The sequence below is a fragment of the Protopterus annectens genome, chromosome 3.part0, assembly GCF_019279795.1.
Source record: "Protopterus annectens isolate FY-2018-M chromosome 3.part0, PAN1.0, whole genome shotgun sequence".
In the NCBI taxonomy this organism is placed as follows: domain Eukaryota; kingdom Metazoa; phylum Chordata; order Ceratodontiformes; family Protopteridae; genus Protopterus; species Protopterus annectens.
The window spans coordinates 1,791,771,825-1,791,789,433 of NC_056731.1; the positions used below are offsets into that span (position 1 = coordinate 1,791,771,825).

A 17,609-nucleotide genomic window follows, 5' to 3' on the forward strand; every position below is an offset into this window, starting at 1 on the left:
TTACACCACTGGGTGGCTAGCCCTGCCGCAGTAGTTCTTCCATGCCACATGCCACTCACTCACACACTCTCACACACACACACACACACACACACACACACACACACACACACACACACCTATATGGTCAACTTAGAGTGTCCAGTCCAGCTACTGCATGTCTTTGGAATGTGGGAGGAAACCAGATCACACGGAGGAAACCCACGCAAACACAAGGACAGCATGGAGAATCCAGACACAAGGCACCCCAGCTGAGAATCAAATTGGGGAACCTCTTGCTGTGAGGTGACAACACTATCCGCTGTGCCACTGTGCTGTCCAATTATACTTTAATTTGCATAGGCCCATTTTATTTTGCACCATTTGACTTGTTGCCTATTACCATAATTTGATTCTATGAATCTCTATCAAGTTGCATATTCTCATTTTTGGCACAAAGACATTGCATATTTTGCTAATGTTTACAAATTGTGTTTAAAGTCATTCTCTTAATTTCAAAACAAAATATGACTGGTAGTTTCTCTTACAAGTTATGTGGGTTAGGATTCAGTTTCATTTATTCTTTTAAGAAATAACGTCTGAGTTTTTTGTGTTTATACTTGTAGGTGATTCAGTGGATTACTTTCAGTAAAAAAGTAATTGTGTTTTGATTAGCTGTACTACTCCCCTTGATCTTCCACATTTCCTTTCTTTCAATCAGTCTTTGGAGTGTAAAATAAATAAATACATGCATACTAGATTTACAGATGCATACATCTAACAAAGTATCACAGTGAAGTAAAATGATGTTGTCAGAGATGAGTTCCAGTGCAGTGTTTTAGTATAGCAATTGAAGATGGTTCAATGGAGTAGCGGCATTGAATTTCATCAAAGTTGTGAACTTTCAATGACAATTTGAAATAAGGGATGCTAGTTATTGATATTCAGAAGAAAACTGTTCCATAAGACATGAGTTAGTGGTCTTTGGAAAGGAACAGTGTTGTTAGTTTCTAACCAAGATGGTGAGAATAACAGGGTCATTCGAAACAGTTTATCGCCCTGCAGTTTTTACAAAAATGTTATGATAGCCCTCTGAATGGCATTACAAGTTGTTTATGCCTTATCCAAGTTATACTTTGGTGTCACTGGACCTTCCCTTAGATGTAGATACAGCACATGGTATTGTTTCATGCTTGAAGACAGTCACCACTACTTCAGTTACTGACATGAAAAAACAGCATGCTCCTCTAGAAATCAGCCTTGTGGGATTCCAGTTTTAGTGGTGCTTGTTCAGAGTTGATACCACCATCTATGTCTTGTAGCTAGGTAGCTATATTCAAGGTAACTGCCATTACAAACAAAACGTTTATTAAACAGTACAAAGTAGGTCAGTTTCAAATGCAATAACAATTAATGAATATATAATAAGTATCAGCAGCAACACTAAGTCCATATAATGAAAGATTACACACATGTTCTGTTGAAGCAAAATAAATTAGTGAGAAACCTAACATAAACAATTGATAGTTATTCTCACATATCTGATAGCTTGCACTCTGCTTATCAAGCAGGAACATGCAATATTTTGTGATACTTTAAAGCCAAAGGCTGGTTTTGGGGCATAAGGATTTTGTCTCTGACTATGCCTCAGACTGCCTAGGTTTCATACATCCATGGAGGGCTAGAGTTGAGTAGCCATTATCAGAATGTCATCACCTGTGTGGGTCTTGACAGACACTATCTATAACAGTTTCATCTTGTGGAAGACCAAGTTAGGACTCGGTTTTAAGAAACAACTCTGACCCAGTAGAGCCCAGTAGAACCACCGACTGTGGTCCACAAAACAGACAGCAAAGCAACGCAATTAGTGTTCTTTATTCTAGCGCTTCATTGTTTCCACCTTCAAGGAATATCAAACAATAAAAAATACATACATTTATATATCACACTCAATTAATAGCAAACACCCACTAATTATACAATGGGCCTTCCCTTAAAGCAAACACTTCCAATTTAACTCATTATTTAGACCATTAGGCATCAAAGTTTTGTATTTCAAAATATAAATACTTTCTTTATATAACAACTTTTGTTTCAATACATGTTCATCATTACCTAAACTTTCCACAGTTTCTAAAATTGTGCCTTGTAATAAAGTAGTGTCACAATTATGTAACATCCTAAAATATGAGGCAATTATTTTATCTTCCCTCATATTTTTAATATCCCTCATATGTACCATGAATCTGATGCAAAATTCCCGTTTTGTTTCCCCTATATAGTAAAGTGAACATGGGCATCATAATGCATATATCACGCCTTTACTTCTACACGAATAGGTATCCCTAGGTTCAAACTTAACCCCATTCATGCTACTGAATGTAGTCACACTATTTGCACATACACTGTACCTGTTACAACATAATGTTCCTCTGTTTGAAAGTATTCTTGGTATATCCATTTTTGGCATATAAAACTTGCTGTGTACTACCATATCTTTCAAATTTCTTCCCCTCTTGTAGGAGAAAAGAGGTTTTCTAGTTAGAATATTAGCCAAAAGCCTATCTTCCAACAGATATTTCCAATAATACTCTATTAACACTTTCACCTCCTCACTTTTAATGTTGTATACAGACACATAATAAATTGCATTTTCTTCTTTCCTATCTCGTGTACTATACCCTTTCATCTGATGTGTATTCCTTTCCTTATATCTGTTCACATTTCTACCTTTATCCATCTCATCCCATATTCTAGTTTGGGCTTGTTTCAAAATAACTGGATCATAGCCCCTTTGTAAAAACATATGGTCTGTCTGTTCCATCTCTTTTATTTATTTATTTATTTTATTTTACATTTATTTTACATTTGTTGACCGGGCTAGTCCAGCTGGATAATTTCCATTTTCAGTGGAGGCCCGGGGAGAAAAGCTCCACAATTGAAAACAAGGTTAAACATTTAAGCAACAATGCATACATTTTAGTCTAGTAAAGAATACAGCTAAAAAAAAAAACAGATGAAAAACAAATAGTCCTAACTATATATTAAGAAAGGCTGTATAAACATAATTGTTGAAGAAATTGTTGGTCCCTTTTTTTTTTTTTTTTTTTTTTGGAACAGTACAGTAATTAAGTAATTTGTGATAGCAGAGAAAGATTGGGATATTTAAATAGGGAAATATGACTAAAGAAAGGAAAAGTCATTTAGTCTGGATTGGTACAGGAGCAGAGCCAGAAGTTGTTCAGATGTAATAGAAGTTGTTTTTTAAAAAGGTGAAAGGAGTCTAGTGAGGTAATGTGTGAGGGGAGGTTATTCCATATTTTCCCTACGGAGTTTGAAAATAGACAGTTACCTGCTGAATTTGTAATTCTAGTTGTGTTCACTTGTAGCTTTTCGGCAGATCGCAGCTGTTTCAAGTTATTGTAGGGGGTAAGGAGGTTACTGAGAGCGGGTGTTTTTGTTGGTTGATATAGAATGTTATGTGTAATTAAAAGTTGTTGATAGATAAGCTTGTTAGGTAGTTCTAACCAGTGTAAGTGTTTTAAGTTCTGACAGTGGTGAGTTCTGTACTGGGATGCTGTGGCAAAACGGGCTATATTATGATAGGATGTAGTTAGTTTTTTCAGGTTACTTTTAGAGAGATTGGTGTAAATAGAGGAAGCATACAGTAGGGTGGAGATAAGATGTGATTGAGCTAAGGTGGTCCGTGCTTCTGGTGTAAGGAAGGGTTTGATTCTGTACAGTGAACCTATCTTTTTATTTACTGCTTTTATAGTGTTATTGATGTGACAATCATAGTTAAGATTATTATCAATAGTAACACCAAGCAGTTTGGTAGTAGAGTCTGGGGAGATAAGAGAATTGTCACCTGCAGTAATAGTAAAATTTAGTTGAGAAGATTTGTGGGTAGGTGAGAATAGTAATAGTTTTGTTTTCTTGGAGTTGAGGAGGAGACATCTTTTTGAGAACCACTGTTCGACGGTTGAAAAGGTAGATTGTGTGAGTGACTGGAGATCAGATTGGGTGGAAGCTGTGCAAATGATGGTAGAATCATCTGCATATTGTATGCAGGTAGTGTTTTGGATAGATGATTGAAGATCATTAATAAAGATAGAGAATAAGAGTGGACCTAATATTGATCCTTGAGGTACTCCTAAGGAGATAGGTAGTAGAGCAGATAGAGAATTTTTCCAGAGTACTGCTTGTTGTCGGTTTTCAAGGTAGGATGAGAACCAGGTTAAGGAGGAAAAATCCAAGGCAAGTGATTTTAGTATGTGTAGAAGAAGTTTATGGTTGACCATGTCGAAGGCTTTTGACAGGTCAAGGAAAAGAGAAGCAGTTAGTTTGTTATTATTACGGTTACAGTTTATGGTATTAGTAAAAGAAAGTAGTGCAGTGGTAGTACTATGTGAGGGTCTAAATCCATGTTGAGTGTTTGCTAGTAGGTTATTTTGAAGGAGATGGTTAAGTAGTTGTTTGTGTATACATTTTTCCATGATTTTAGCTAGTGGAGATAATAGTGCTATTGGGCGAAAGTTAGAAAGGTCAGTGGATTTGCCTCCTTTATGTAAGGGTATGATGTGTGATATCTTCCAGATTGCTGGAAAATCACTTTCTTTTATGGATCTGTTTATTAGGATAGAAATAGGGTAGGCTATAGCTTTTGCTGCAACTTGAAGGAATTCAGCAGGAAGCTTATCTGCTGAAGGGGTAGTGGGTTTAAGTTTTTGTAAGAGAGATTGTATATAAGAGGTGGGTATGGGTTGAAGCTGAAAGGAAGGAAGGACTTTGTTGGTGTTACTTAAGATCAGTTGGGAAGCATCAGGGGATAAATGGCTTGCTAGTGTTTGTATGGAAGTAGTAAAGAAGCTATTGAAGTTATTGGCTATTAAAGAGGGATTATCAGGGTCTAGATTCTGAGGGTTGGGTGTTACTACTTTGCCTGGGGTAAGTAGATAATTGATAGTAGACCAGAACTTTTTTGGTTCTTTTTTTGTGGATTGCTGAAGTTCAACATAGTAGTTCTTTTTGTCTGAAATAATAGCATTTTTGGTTTTGTTTCTCAGCTCTCTAAAGGTTTGATAATCTGTTGGGTTTCTAGAGGCGTGCCATTTTTTCCAAAATTTATTTTTGAGCCTGATCTTTTGTTTAGTATTAGAGGTAAGCCAAGGTGCTGTTTTGGTCTTTATTCTAATGGTACGACTTGGGGCATGGTGGTTTAAGATTGTAAGGAATGCTGAGTTGAAATGTTCAACGGCATTGTTGAGAGAGAGGTGTTTTAGAGGGGTCCAGTTGTATTGTGAGAGTTCTGTTTGAAATCTTTCGGGATTAAATTGCTTCTTTGAATATAGTGTTCTATGTGAGGTAGGTAAGTTTTGATGGGTTTTAGCTCTAATGACATATGTGAGGGAGTGATCACTAAGGTCATCAGGAAGGATGCCAGTTTTGTAGTTTTGTGAGGGGGAGTTTGTAAGAACCCAGTCTAAGGTGGTTTCTTTTTTGCTTGTTTTATTTATTCTAGTGGGACTATCAATTAGTTGTTTGAAACCAAAAAGGTTTAAATGGGAAGTAGGGTTAGCATTGTTACAAGATTTCCAATCAATATTGAAGTCTCCAAGGAGTATTGTTTCTTGAGGGAGGTTATTGGAGAGTTGTTCAAGAAGTTGTTCTAATGTGGGGATGTTATTTCCTGGGGGCAGGTATGCACAAATTATGTTTATTGCTTTAGTAGTGTTAATTTGAACTCTAGAGCAGATTATTTCTGCATTATTGTTTTGGGTAAGAGCAAGGTCAAGAAGAGTAAGCTTCAGGTTAGATTTATATAGGATAGCTACTCCACCTCCTTTCTTGGAGGTACGATCAAGTCTAACAATGTTATATCCAGGTGGGGTAATTTCAATGTCTTTAAAAGACGGTTTTAGCCAAGTTTCTGATAAGCATAGAATGTCAAAGTTGTGTACTTCTAGTAGGGCATGTATTTGACTAACTTTATTACAGATACTGCGTATATTTAGATGGGCCAATGATAATATGTTTGTGGGTGTAGTTGATGGAGGAAGGAGGGCTTTTATATGGTTTCTGTGTGTTTCAGTAGTTGTAGGTTGAGGGCCTGGATTGGGGTGTATGTCACCATCTTGAAGTATATGGAGTAGTAGACCATAGTTTTTGGGTTTGTGTTTTAGAAAAGTGTCAAATAATTTCTTTGATTTAGTTTTTAGTAGTTTGCAGTGTAATAGTCTATGGTATTTGGCAAGTAAATATATGGATTGTGAGGAGGTAGGTAAGTAGGATGAAGGTAGGGATGTTGCAGGTGTACTAGTATGTTTTGAGGGAAGTGAGAGAGAAACAGTTATGGAGTGTTCATAGGAGGTTAAGAAGTAGGTAGTGATGAGAAGGAATAATAGTAAGAAGGTGATAGGTAATTTAAGTTGTGACTGGAGGATAGTTATAGACATGATAAAATAGTTGTAAGTGAAGTAGGGTTTCCTGATATGTTGTAGAGGGGTGTGTTGTGGGAGTAGGGGGTAAAGTGGAAGGGGCTGTAATGGTGTAGGAGTATTAGTGAGATAGTGGTGGGGCTGGTTATAGTGGGTAAGTAAGTGTGGCTAAATGAAGGATGTTACACAATGTGTGAGGCTGTGAATAGGATAGGGTAGAAGTAGTGAGAGGTGTGTCTAGTGGAAAGAAAAATGTAGGACCCTGGGGGTGGGTGGGATATGGGGGTAGGGAGGGGAGCGGAGCGGGGCACACAAAGTAGACCAGAGGAGAATGGAAAAAGTATCAGGGAAGGAAGGGGGAATCAAGGCAAGAGAAAGTAGCCTAGGAGGAGAGGATAAGACAGAGAGGTAAAAAGAGGAAAAGGATTAGGGTAAGAAGGAGAGAATAAAAGTGTAAGGTAGAAGTCAGTACTAATATCCCAAATAGGGATGAGGAAAGGATAACATCTAGTGGGCAACAGTGGTAGTGGAGTAAGCAAACAAGGGAGCTACCAGGCTTGGAGCTGTACTAAAAAGGGGGAGAGAGGATAACCTATGTAGCCATCCAAGGAGACTGTGAGGGGAAATGAAGGAATGAGGAAGGGGTAGCTGCTGGCTGCTTAGCTAGTGGCAATCTGAAAGCCTAGCAGGAACATTTAGTTAAAACGTAATATAGCATGACTAGGTAGACATACTCTCTTTTTTTCTGGTGGTAGAGGGTGGTAGGAGAAGACAATGTCCTGATCGAGTCCAAGGGTAGTCTGTGGAGAACACCCTAGTAGTGAAAATAAAGGGATACAACCCAGGCAAAAACACAGGGTCGTTGAGGGGATAGCTGTTAGAGGAGGAAAGAGGACAAAAAGATAGTGTTAGAGTACAATATTGACATACAGGGATGCAATTCAGAGTCAAAATGCAGTAAAATACAGGTTATGCAACTAGTAAGCAAAGCAACATTAGATATAGTAGATTTAACTCATAAGGATGTACATACTAATGGTGAACAGTACATTTCAATTACATAAGTGTATAGCTAATAATATAGAGCCTAATGTTACAGCAATCTCCACACTAACCAGGGTAAAGCAGTGAAACGCATTCGCGTTTACATGAACAATTCAACAGAAACACTTTCCAGTCCCTTTAGGAGGTGTAGATGGTGTAAATAGTAAAATAGAACACATAGCAAGTCATAACACGGAACGCTTTCGCGTTTACAGAAATAGGATGTATGAAAGCAGTAAATGTAAAGACTAGCATAGGAGCAGTCCCACTGTAAGGCAAAACCTGATAACTAAACACATACACGTTTAAGTTAGCAGCAAATACAAGAGCAGTCACTTTAAAGGCTAGCCAAACTATCTAAAAGCATTCACTTTTGCACAACCAGTGCAAAATATCAACAGTTATTTGTTGTTTTACATGATAACTATTTTATTCCCTTTATCCGAAGATTTTATTACTATGTCTTTTCTGTTTCCCAATACCTTCAAAGCTTGCCATTCTTTCAAAGTTAAACTGCAAGAAACCGCATGTCTATTCACTAATGCATTATTACAAATATATTCACCTCCAAACCCGATCATAGAGCCAAACTGTGCAATGCGTTGATTAACAAAAGGAGGCATAAACGTACTAAATGTTGGTATGTTTGATACATCGATCTCACAATAAGCATTAGGAGACATACCTTCATCATTATCATGTACATACACTTCCCCAGCTTCTTCATAACAGGAGAAAAAACTGTCATCAGATTCATTGAACGAAGAATAATTAAATTCTGCATTCTCCTTTCTAAAATCCTTAAAAAAATGGTATTTCAAATGCACTTTCCTTAAAAATATAAACATTTCTTGCTTCACTATGTGTCCTCTAGGTAACACAGTCAGTACAAACTTAAGCCCTAAATTCAACAGGCACATGTCCCTGTGTTAAATTACATTGAGACAAATTTAACACTATACCCGGTTCAGTACATACTTACTGCCTGAACCTTTTGTTATAATACTGTCCATTTTTTTGTCCCTGGTGAAAATCCGCCTTGTAACCTCTCTCCGGGTTACCAGCATATGTCCCAAAGTTCCTGTTTCATTTCTGCCCCTGTCAACGCTGTTGCTGGTATTAAAAATATGAGGGAAGATAAAATAATTGCCTCACATTTTAGGATGTTACATAACAGTGACACTACTTTATTACAAGGCACAATTTTAGAAACTGGGGAAAGTGCAGGCAATGATGAACATGTATTGAAACAAAAGCTGTTATATAAAGAAAGTATTTATATTTTGAAATACAAAAAATTTATGCCTAATGGTCTAAATAATGAGTTAAATTGGAAGTGTTTGCTTTAAGGGAAAGCCCATTGTATAATTAGTGGGTGTTTGCTATTAATTGAGTGTGATATATAAATGTATGCATTTTTTATTGTTTTTTATTGTTTGATATTCCTTGAAGGTGGAAACATCGAAGCGTTAGAATAAAGAACACTAATTGCTTTGCTTTGCTGTCTGTTTTGTGGACCACAGTCGGTGGTTCTACAGAGCTCTACTGGGTCAGAGTTGTTTCTTAATTTAGAAGAGTAAGGAGAGTGTTTATGCTTAGGACTCAGTTTTAGCCTGCTAAGGACTACACTCTAGCTCAAAATCCATGGCATGCATAACTATGCGCATGGATTGGGTCAGCATAACAGAATTGCTCAGTGTTTCCAGCCAACAGGAGCATTATTTGACCCATATAAAAATATTCAGACCCTGCTGGATGAAGGCCATAACCTTCTGCTTCCTTCTTCTCTTTGAGATGTGGGATCCTGGGATCCTGGGGATCTAAGGGAGTAAATGTTTTAACAGGGGGTTTAATAGCTTGGTAGTCATAGCAGGAAAGCGGTGTTAAATTATTGAAAAAAAAAATTGATTGTATAATACTGGAAAAATGTTGCCTACAGGCACATTACAAGGGGAAAAGCTGTGCTGCTATGGGGCGGGGGGGGGGTAGAACTCACGAAAATAATGTTATGAAAGGTAGGTATGATTTTTGTTAAACATTTTCCACCAGATGTAGATTATTTATTGGGATTTATGGGAAAATCTGCAATTCAAAAGAGTCATTCTGAATGTTAGGGTAGGCATTATTCCTTGAGTTGTAAAACAGTGAATATATATACTTAGTCCTACCTTTCTGACGATATTCCATTCTGAAAAGAACCGATATAATGTTTTCGTTTGTCCACAGGCATAACATCAATATAACCTCCCTGATGATTACGAATTACCCCAGCATGCACTGCTGCTCGGCATATGCTAGATATCTAGAAAAATCAAACATAACAGATGTATTAGTATTAAAAGCCGATGAAAACATCTTTCAGACTGCCAAAGAACATTTTGTTCTCCATATAACTCTTTCGCCTCAATTAACTGTTTAAAATATTAGAGTAAATTTATATTTCATTAATACTGTGTTTAAAGTAGTTCTCTGTTTCATCTTTATTTTATAACATGCACATTTAGTATTAGTAAGCTTTTAACAACTGTGCTGAAAAAAAATGTTTCCACTAATGCAACAAATTCTGTATATCTTCTTTTTCTGTTCCTTTACTAAAGCCAAAATCTAATTCCTTTTCCAGAACTATTCTCCCTTACTCTACACAGGGATCTTCTTCCACAATAAAAGTCTTCAAAGAACTGCAACATGAACAAAAAAAAAAAACACATTCAGATGATCATGGTAAAGCTGTTGTGCAAAGAAAAGAAGACAAATCTGTAAGATGGCAATGCAACTTAGTGTATGCCATACTATAAATAGGAGCTAAACCCAGCTAAAATGAAGTAACGGTGCCTTCTTAAATGCTACCACAGACAGAGTTATTTAACTTTTAAGTGTGGTTTGGCTGCATTTCTGGACATGATTATGACATATTATAATTAAAAAAAAATATCAGAGGACTGACGGCACTGTATAGACACACACACACACACGCATATACATTATACATTCACATATTAATAATTATCCAGCTACAACTAAAGTGTGTATGTATATATGTATGTATGTGCATATATATATATATATATATATATATATATATATATATATATATATATATATTTATGGAGACGTGGGTATACTGTGTTTGAAAGAATATTCAAAGGATTAACAATGAAGTGAAGTTGCTGTTTTTGTTGAACATTTGAATGTTGTTTTGAATGGGTTGCAGTATATAAGGCTAATTGCACATTCACACAGGTGATGTGATCACGGATGGAGATGGTAAATTTTAAGTAAGGTGGTGTGGGGGCAGAGACCCCCCATGAGGGATGTGCGTGTGATGAAGATCCATGTAGGGATTGGTAAGTTTTCGCTGTGGACTGCTGACGATTTTTTATTTTTCTGTGGTTTATGGAGTGCTAGTTTTGTTTAGCTGGGGATGCATTTCTTTTTATTATATTTGGAAGGACTGAAAGTTTCAATTTTAGATCACTGTGTAAGCAATTTTTTTTGGGGGGTAGTCATTGTGCTCAAACATTTTAATGTTAGTTCTTTCTGATTATAATCAGCTGTGTGTGTGTGTGTGTGTGTGTGTGTGTGTGTGTGTGTGTATGTGCGTGCGTGCACTTCCATGCGTGTATGTGTGCACGTATGTGATTACGCATGAATACATGCATGTGTTATCTATAGGTATATATCTATAGCTAGATATGTACGTGCATGTGTATTTTTGTTTCCCACAAACACACACATACACACACACACACACACACACACAGACACACACACACACACACACACACACACACACACACACACACACACACAAAACCTGTACATCTGTGCAATGGATCACTGCTGTTACTTATTTTTTTATAATACATTCAGCTGTGCCCAAAGAAAGGGGCTTTTGTGGCATCCTTCTAGTCTGCCATTTAATATTAAGACTTAAAAATATCAAGTAGACCTAGGAATGCTGTTAGGGTTATAAAAGTTCACATTTTAGTGGTTTTATACCTAAAAATTATAGCAGTGTGCCAGAAAGAGGAGCACTTTCTTATTTTCACAACAGACAGTCTTTATATAGAAAACCCTATATAGTTACTAGTAGGGGGTCTCTTTATAGGATTAGTTTATTTATTTAATAAGATATGTACCATGAAAAGTACAGTTGTGTACACTTACCATAAATGTAGGTGTTCGAGTGTATTTACTGTTGCAGTCATCACATTTGGATTATCCTTCCAGGGGTAGCCCTCAGTCAGCCCGAATACCAGAGGCTTAGTATTTCTGTGTCAGTTGCTGTCACTCCAGGACTGACATCAGGTCATCAATGGTATATAAATAGGTAGCCGACGCCATTACATCAGTTTTTCTTGCCCTAAATATCAGGAGCCACCAATAGGGAGCTAAGTTATGGTGGAAGAACACCACCAGTAGAAAGTAAATACAAAAATTCCTTGTAAGAAGAGAGAGAGTGATAGAAACAAGGGGGGTGGAGGGAGGAAAACCAGGACTGCAACAGTACACTTGAACATCTACATTTATGGTAAGTGCACACAACTGTACTATGTTCTTCGTGTTTTACTGTTGCAGTCATCACATTTGGGTTGATTCCCAAAGCTGTAGAAAAGGGTGGAGGCAGTCAAGAAGACTGGGGTCTGGCTAGGATGCCCTGCAAGACTGCAGTGGCAAAGCCTGCCCTGGATTTGGAGAAGATAGGAAGGTGGCAATGCTTGGTGAAGATATGAACAGATATTCATGTTGCAGCCTCCAGGATGTCCCTGGTGGGGACCGCTCTGAGGAAAGCTGCAGGAGTGGATGTTGCTCTGGTGGAATGTGTCCTGACCCCCTTTGTGGGGTGGTTTTCCATGCTGTTTGTAGCAGAAATGGATGCAGTGTGCTATCCATTTGGAGATTGTTTGCTTGGACATGGCTTGCCCTTTGCCTCTGCAGCAAAGCTGACTAGTAATTGATCAGTTTTTTCTAAAAGATTTGGTCCTGTCCTGGTAAAATCTAAGCTGTCTGTGGACATCTAGAGAGTTCAAAATCCTTTCCCCCTTGTTTTGTGGTTTAGGGAAAAAGGTGGGTAAATGAATGAATTGGTTTAGAGCTACACTGGACACCACTTTAGGCATGAAGGATGGGTTAGTCCTGAGGGAGACCCTGTCAGCATGTAAAATGATGAAGGGCTCTACAGCCATTAGTACTTGCAGCTCGGACACTCTTCTTGCTGAAGTGATGGGCAGAAGCAAGGCTGTCTTCCATGAGAGAAACTAACTCTGCTGAAGCTGCTGGTTCAAAGGGAGGCAGGGTGAGTTTTCCAACACAAAGTTAAGGTCCCAAGCTGGGGTAGGAGCTCTTCTGGGTGGTCTCAAGTTTTAGCCCCTCTTAGGAACTGTTTGATGAGAGTCTGTGAGAAGGGAGGTGGCTCTGTGCTAAAATGAGCAGAGATGGCTGAGGCAAGAATTTTAATAAAAGAGGATAGACCCCTGTGCAGTAGGTCTGTCAGGTAATCCAGGATGAGAGGTAGGGAGGGCTGTTCCATTCCAGCTCCCCTAGCCTGGATCCAGGTGTAAAACCTTTTCCACTTGTCAGCATAAGATTTTCTAGTGCTGGGGCATCTGGCCTCTTGTATAACATCTATAACTTGTTTGCTTAGACTGGCAGCTTGAGGAGAGGTCAAGGAATAAGTCAGGCTGCCAGGTTGAGGGTCTGCAATTGGGGATGCATGAATTCTCCATTCCTCTGTTTCAGGAGTGTTGGAATCTGAGGTAGGTGCTATGGTGGCAGGGGTGACAGGGTGCACAGCAGTGGGTACCAGTGCTGTCATGGCCAGTCTGGGGCAATCAGGATTGTCCTCAGTTTTTTCTCCCTTATTTTGAGCAGTACCCTTGGAATGAGTGGTAGAGGGGGAAATGCATAGACCGAGAGGTTTTCCCACTGGAAGGATAGAGCATCCACTTTCCAGGCCTTGCTGTGAGGTTCCTGGGTGGAGATTTTGTTGAGCTGATGAATGGAGTGGGAGGCAAAGAGGTTGCCCTTTGAGGTGCCCCATTTCTGGGTTACAAGGGTGAAGGTTCTGTGGTCTAGCTGCCACTCATGTGGATCTAGCAGGTTTCTGCTTAAGTTGTCTGCCACAGAGTTTAGAGAGCCTGGCAGGAATTGTGCTAATAGTTGTAGTTGCATGACTGAGGCCGTGTGCCAAAGGGTCATGGCGAGCCTGCATAGAAGATAAGAGTGAGTCCCTCCCTGCTTGTTGATATACCACATCACTGTGGTGTTGTCTGTTTTGATCAGTAGAGGCCTCAGGGAGAGTAGGGATCTGAAAGTTGTCAGGGCTTGCTTAACAGCTAACATCTCTTTTTGGTTGATGTGCAGATGTATTTGATTTGGGCTCCATTGGCCCTGAATGCACCTGCCGTCCAGGTGAGGCCCCCATGCATAGTCTGATGCATCTGTGGTGAGGGTCTGGGCGACATGGGGTTGTGAAAAGGGAAGTCCCTTGTTGTGGTAGCATGCTGCTGCCCACCAAAGAAAATATTTCCCTAGACAAGGTATCATTGGTATTAAGAGTTTCCATGTCTTGAGAGTGCTGACACCAAAGGCTTTTTAGGTACCACTGTAGTTTCCTCATATGCAGTCTGGCATATGGAATGAGTAGAATGCAAGAGGCCATGAACCACAGAGCTTGCAGGATTTTCCTTGTGGATAACTGGGTCCTGGTGGCTAGTTGAGAGAAGTAGGCTGTCAGGTAGGCTTGTTTTTCTGGAGTATGGAATGCCATCTGGGATGCTGTGTCCAGGCTTGCTCACAGGAATAAAATTTTTTGTGTGGGGACTAGTTTGGATTTCTTTTCATTGATTGTATACCCCAGGGAGGTCAGTAGGTCCTTTGCAAAGGTCAGGTGCTGTAGCAGCTTTTCCTGACTGTCTGCCTGAATCAGGCAGTCATCTAAGTATGGGTACATTTTAATATTTCTTTGCCTGCAAAAAGCAATGGCGGGAGCCAGACATTATGTGAAAACTCTGGGAGCATTGGATAAGCCAAAGGGGAGCACAGCGTAATGAAAGTGCATTGATTCTGCCCTGAAGCATAGGTATTTTCTGCATGACTCCCTGATTGGGATGTGTAGGTAGGCCTCTTTTAGGTCTAGGGTGGCTAACCAAGCATCCTTGGAAAGCATAGGTAGAAGCTCCTGGAAGGTGAGCATTTTGAATTGTGGTATCACCAGAAAGGCGTTTAGAATGGATAGATCAAGGATGGGGCGCCATATGCCCTCTCTTCTGGGTACCAGGAAGAGTTAGGAGTAGAAACCTTGACCTAACTGTTATGCAGGAACATGCTCCATTGCCCTCATGGAGTGCAGGGAAAGGACTTGCTTTTTGGCCTCTGCCCACTGCTTTGGGGGAAGATCTGGGAACCCTTTTGGGGTTGGCAGAGTGTGGAAATAAAATTTGTATCCCTTGGACACTATGTTGCGCACCCAGCAGTCATTGGTAATGGTGGCCCAGTTGCTTGTGTGGAAGGAGAGTTTTGTGCCTAAGGGCACGAGCAGGTGGGCAGAGGGAGGGGGTGGAAGTGAAAAGTCATTGTGAGTTCTTACCATAAGCCATAAGGGGGTGGCTTTGCACTCCCTGATTTTGAAGAGGAGGAATTCTTAGATCTCTGCATTCCCTGGGGCTGCTGTCTGGGGTGTCTGCTTCCCCTGGGTCTGGGATGAGCTGGCCTGGAGGAGACAGGAAAGGACCAGTGCTTGGAGGGGCAATGCCTACTGAACCTCGGTGGCTGGACCTGTAATAAGTCTTTAACTGTCTGCATAAATTTAACTTTTCTTCCATCTTTTTTAAGACCTCTTCTGCCTTGGTGCCAAATAATTTGTCTTTGTGCAAGGGTGCTTCCAATAATTTGGATTTGACGTGGTCTGGCAAGGACTGTTCCTTAAGCCAGGCATGCCTTCTAAGGACAGAACCAGTGACTGCTGCCCTGCAAGATGGTTCTAGGGTGTCAAAACTACATTGCAAGGTGTGCTTAGTTACTTGACTTGCAGAATGCATTAACTCTTGTAATTCTTTATTTTCTGCACAAGCAGGAAAAGAAGATATTTTTGTTTGAGGAGTTCCATGGTATGTCACTGATATTTCAACATGTGAAACTGACAATTTAATGTTCTAATGGCAAGAGTAGCAGAGGTGTATACTTTTTTCCCCATCTGTCTAACGCTTGGGAATCCCTATCTGAGGGGGTGGGATACTTAGCTGAAGTTGCTTTGATTCCATTAGGTCCTTGAGAGATGACCTCGGGGTCAGCAGTAGGATTTTTGAAAAGAAATTTGTGAGAGTCAGGGACTCTATAATACCTGTCAGGTTCCCTGGGAGCCAGAGGGAGGGTGTCAGGGGTCAGATTGGATTCCATGAAAACATCATCCACAACATAAAGGACAGGAGAAATGGACAGAGGTCTGTGCTGTGGAAGATCTAAGAATTCCCTGAGTCTCTTTTTTGACTGAGGATAGTCCTGACATTCCCATTGGAAATGCTCCCTTAAAGTATGTAGGGTTTCCCCAAAGGAAAAGTCCTCAGGTGGAGAGGCTGAAGGGATGGATTCCTCTGCATCAGAATTCTCATAAGCAGAGAGGGGTTGCATATTTTCATATTCAGATGCATCAGAGTCATCGGACTCCTGTTCAGATATAACTACTGAGGACAAGTCTCTTTTTCTCTTGGAAGTGGTAACCCCGCTTCCCCTAATAAGCATTATAAGGTCTTCTGCCATTTTAAACATTTGAGACTGAGGCAAGGAAGCAGGTGCCTGAGCTTGGGTCGTCGTTTTTTTGGGTGTGGTTTGTACCCTGGGCCTTAAAAACCCTGTTGTTTTCGAAAGAACTGAAGATGCAAAAGAAGTTGTCGGTCTGTGTCGAGTATCGGTAGTGCAAAGTACTTCCTCTGAAGCAGGTGCTGCTCAGTGGCTCTGGACATATCCAACACAGGATCCTTAGTCGAAGAAGATTTCCGTGGCATACCGGACTCTGAATGGGTCTCAGTAGTGGCCTGTGAATCTACAGAAGTGGGCATCAGGGGCTGTGAAAGCGCCTCACTGAGGACCGGAGAGCTAATGACTAGCTTAACGGACACATCGTCAGCAGTTTTGGACCTGTGCTGTCTGTCTCTGTCTATCCTTATGTTTTTTTTGGAATATCGGTAGTCGGATGGCTTACCAAAACCATTTCAGAATTCAAGGACTGATAGCAAAAATATCTAACTACAATAAGGGCCCAATCATGTATAGTTCTGGTGTTGAACAAAGCACAAAAGCGACAGTGGGGGATGTTGTGGTCTGGGCCTAAACAGGTGACGCAGTAAGAATGAAAGTCTCAGTGTGGTATTTGCTTTCCACAGGTGAGACAATTGTTAACTTTTTCTGAATTTGATTAGAGCAAGAAAAAAGGATCCCCACTGGGGTACTTAGCTTTAGAAGACTTCAACTTCAATTCAGAAACAAAAACTCATGTAGCAGCCGACTGGCACTCGTGCAAACTGCTTCTGGCTCCTTGGCAAGAAAGACTGGTGTAATGGTGTCGGCTGCCTGTTTTTATACCTCTAACGACCTGACGTCAGTCCTGGAGTGACAGCAACCGACGCAGAAATACTAAGCCCTCTGGTATTCGGGCCGACTGAGGGCTACCCCTGGCAGGATAACCCAAATGTGATGACTGCAACAGTGAAGCACGAAGAGCATCAGGGATGACTTTATGACCAGACGGTATGACCCTGACCTTGAGTAGCCTCTTACCCTCACCAAGAATGATGCCACAATATGAAGACAAGATGATCAATTTCAACAATTGGCTTAAGTACTGGTGTCATTCAAAGGGGATCCAATGCCTGTCAGCTTGGGATGATATGCTCGACAAGCCACGATGCTTCGCTAGGGATGGCTTGCACCTGTCACCCCTGGGCTTTCGGATATTGGCAAAGGCTCTTGCTACCCCCATAGTGCCTTTTTTAGGCAAGGCTCAAAAGACAAACCCACCTTCATAGGTATCACAAGGGATAAAAACTAAGAGTAATGCTACTCAACGCCAGAAGTCTAAACCTCAAGATACACGCACTCGAAACTCTCCTTAGCATGGAGAACATTGATATCTGCGCAGTAACAGAAACCTGG

The 17,609-nt window shown here is 40.2% G+C and overlaps 1 protein-coding gene across 1 annotated transcript in view; it reads right to left on the reverse strand.

Annotated features, from left to right (window-relative positions):
* The window catches only part of CRISPLD1 (cysteine rich secretory protein LCCL domain containing 1), a 694,545-nt gene that overhangs the window by 59,631 nt on the left and 617,305 nt on the right, over nt 1–17,609 (reverse strand). The window contains exon 14 of the mRNA XM_044065835.1: nt 9,629–9,762. Within this exon, the coding sequence (XP_043921770.1) occupies nt 9,629–9,762 (134 nt within the window). The remainder of the gene's footprint in view (nt 1–9,628; nt 9,763–17,609) is intronic.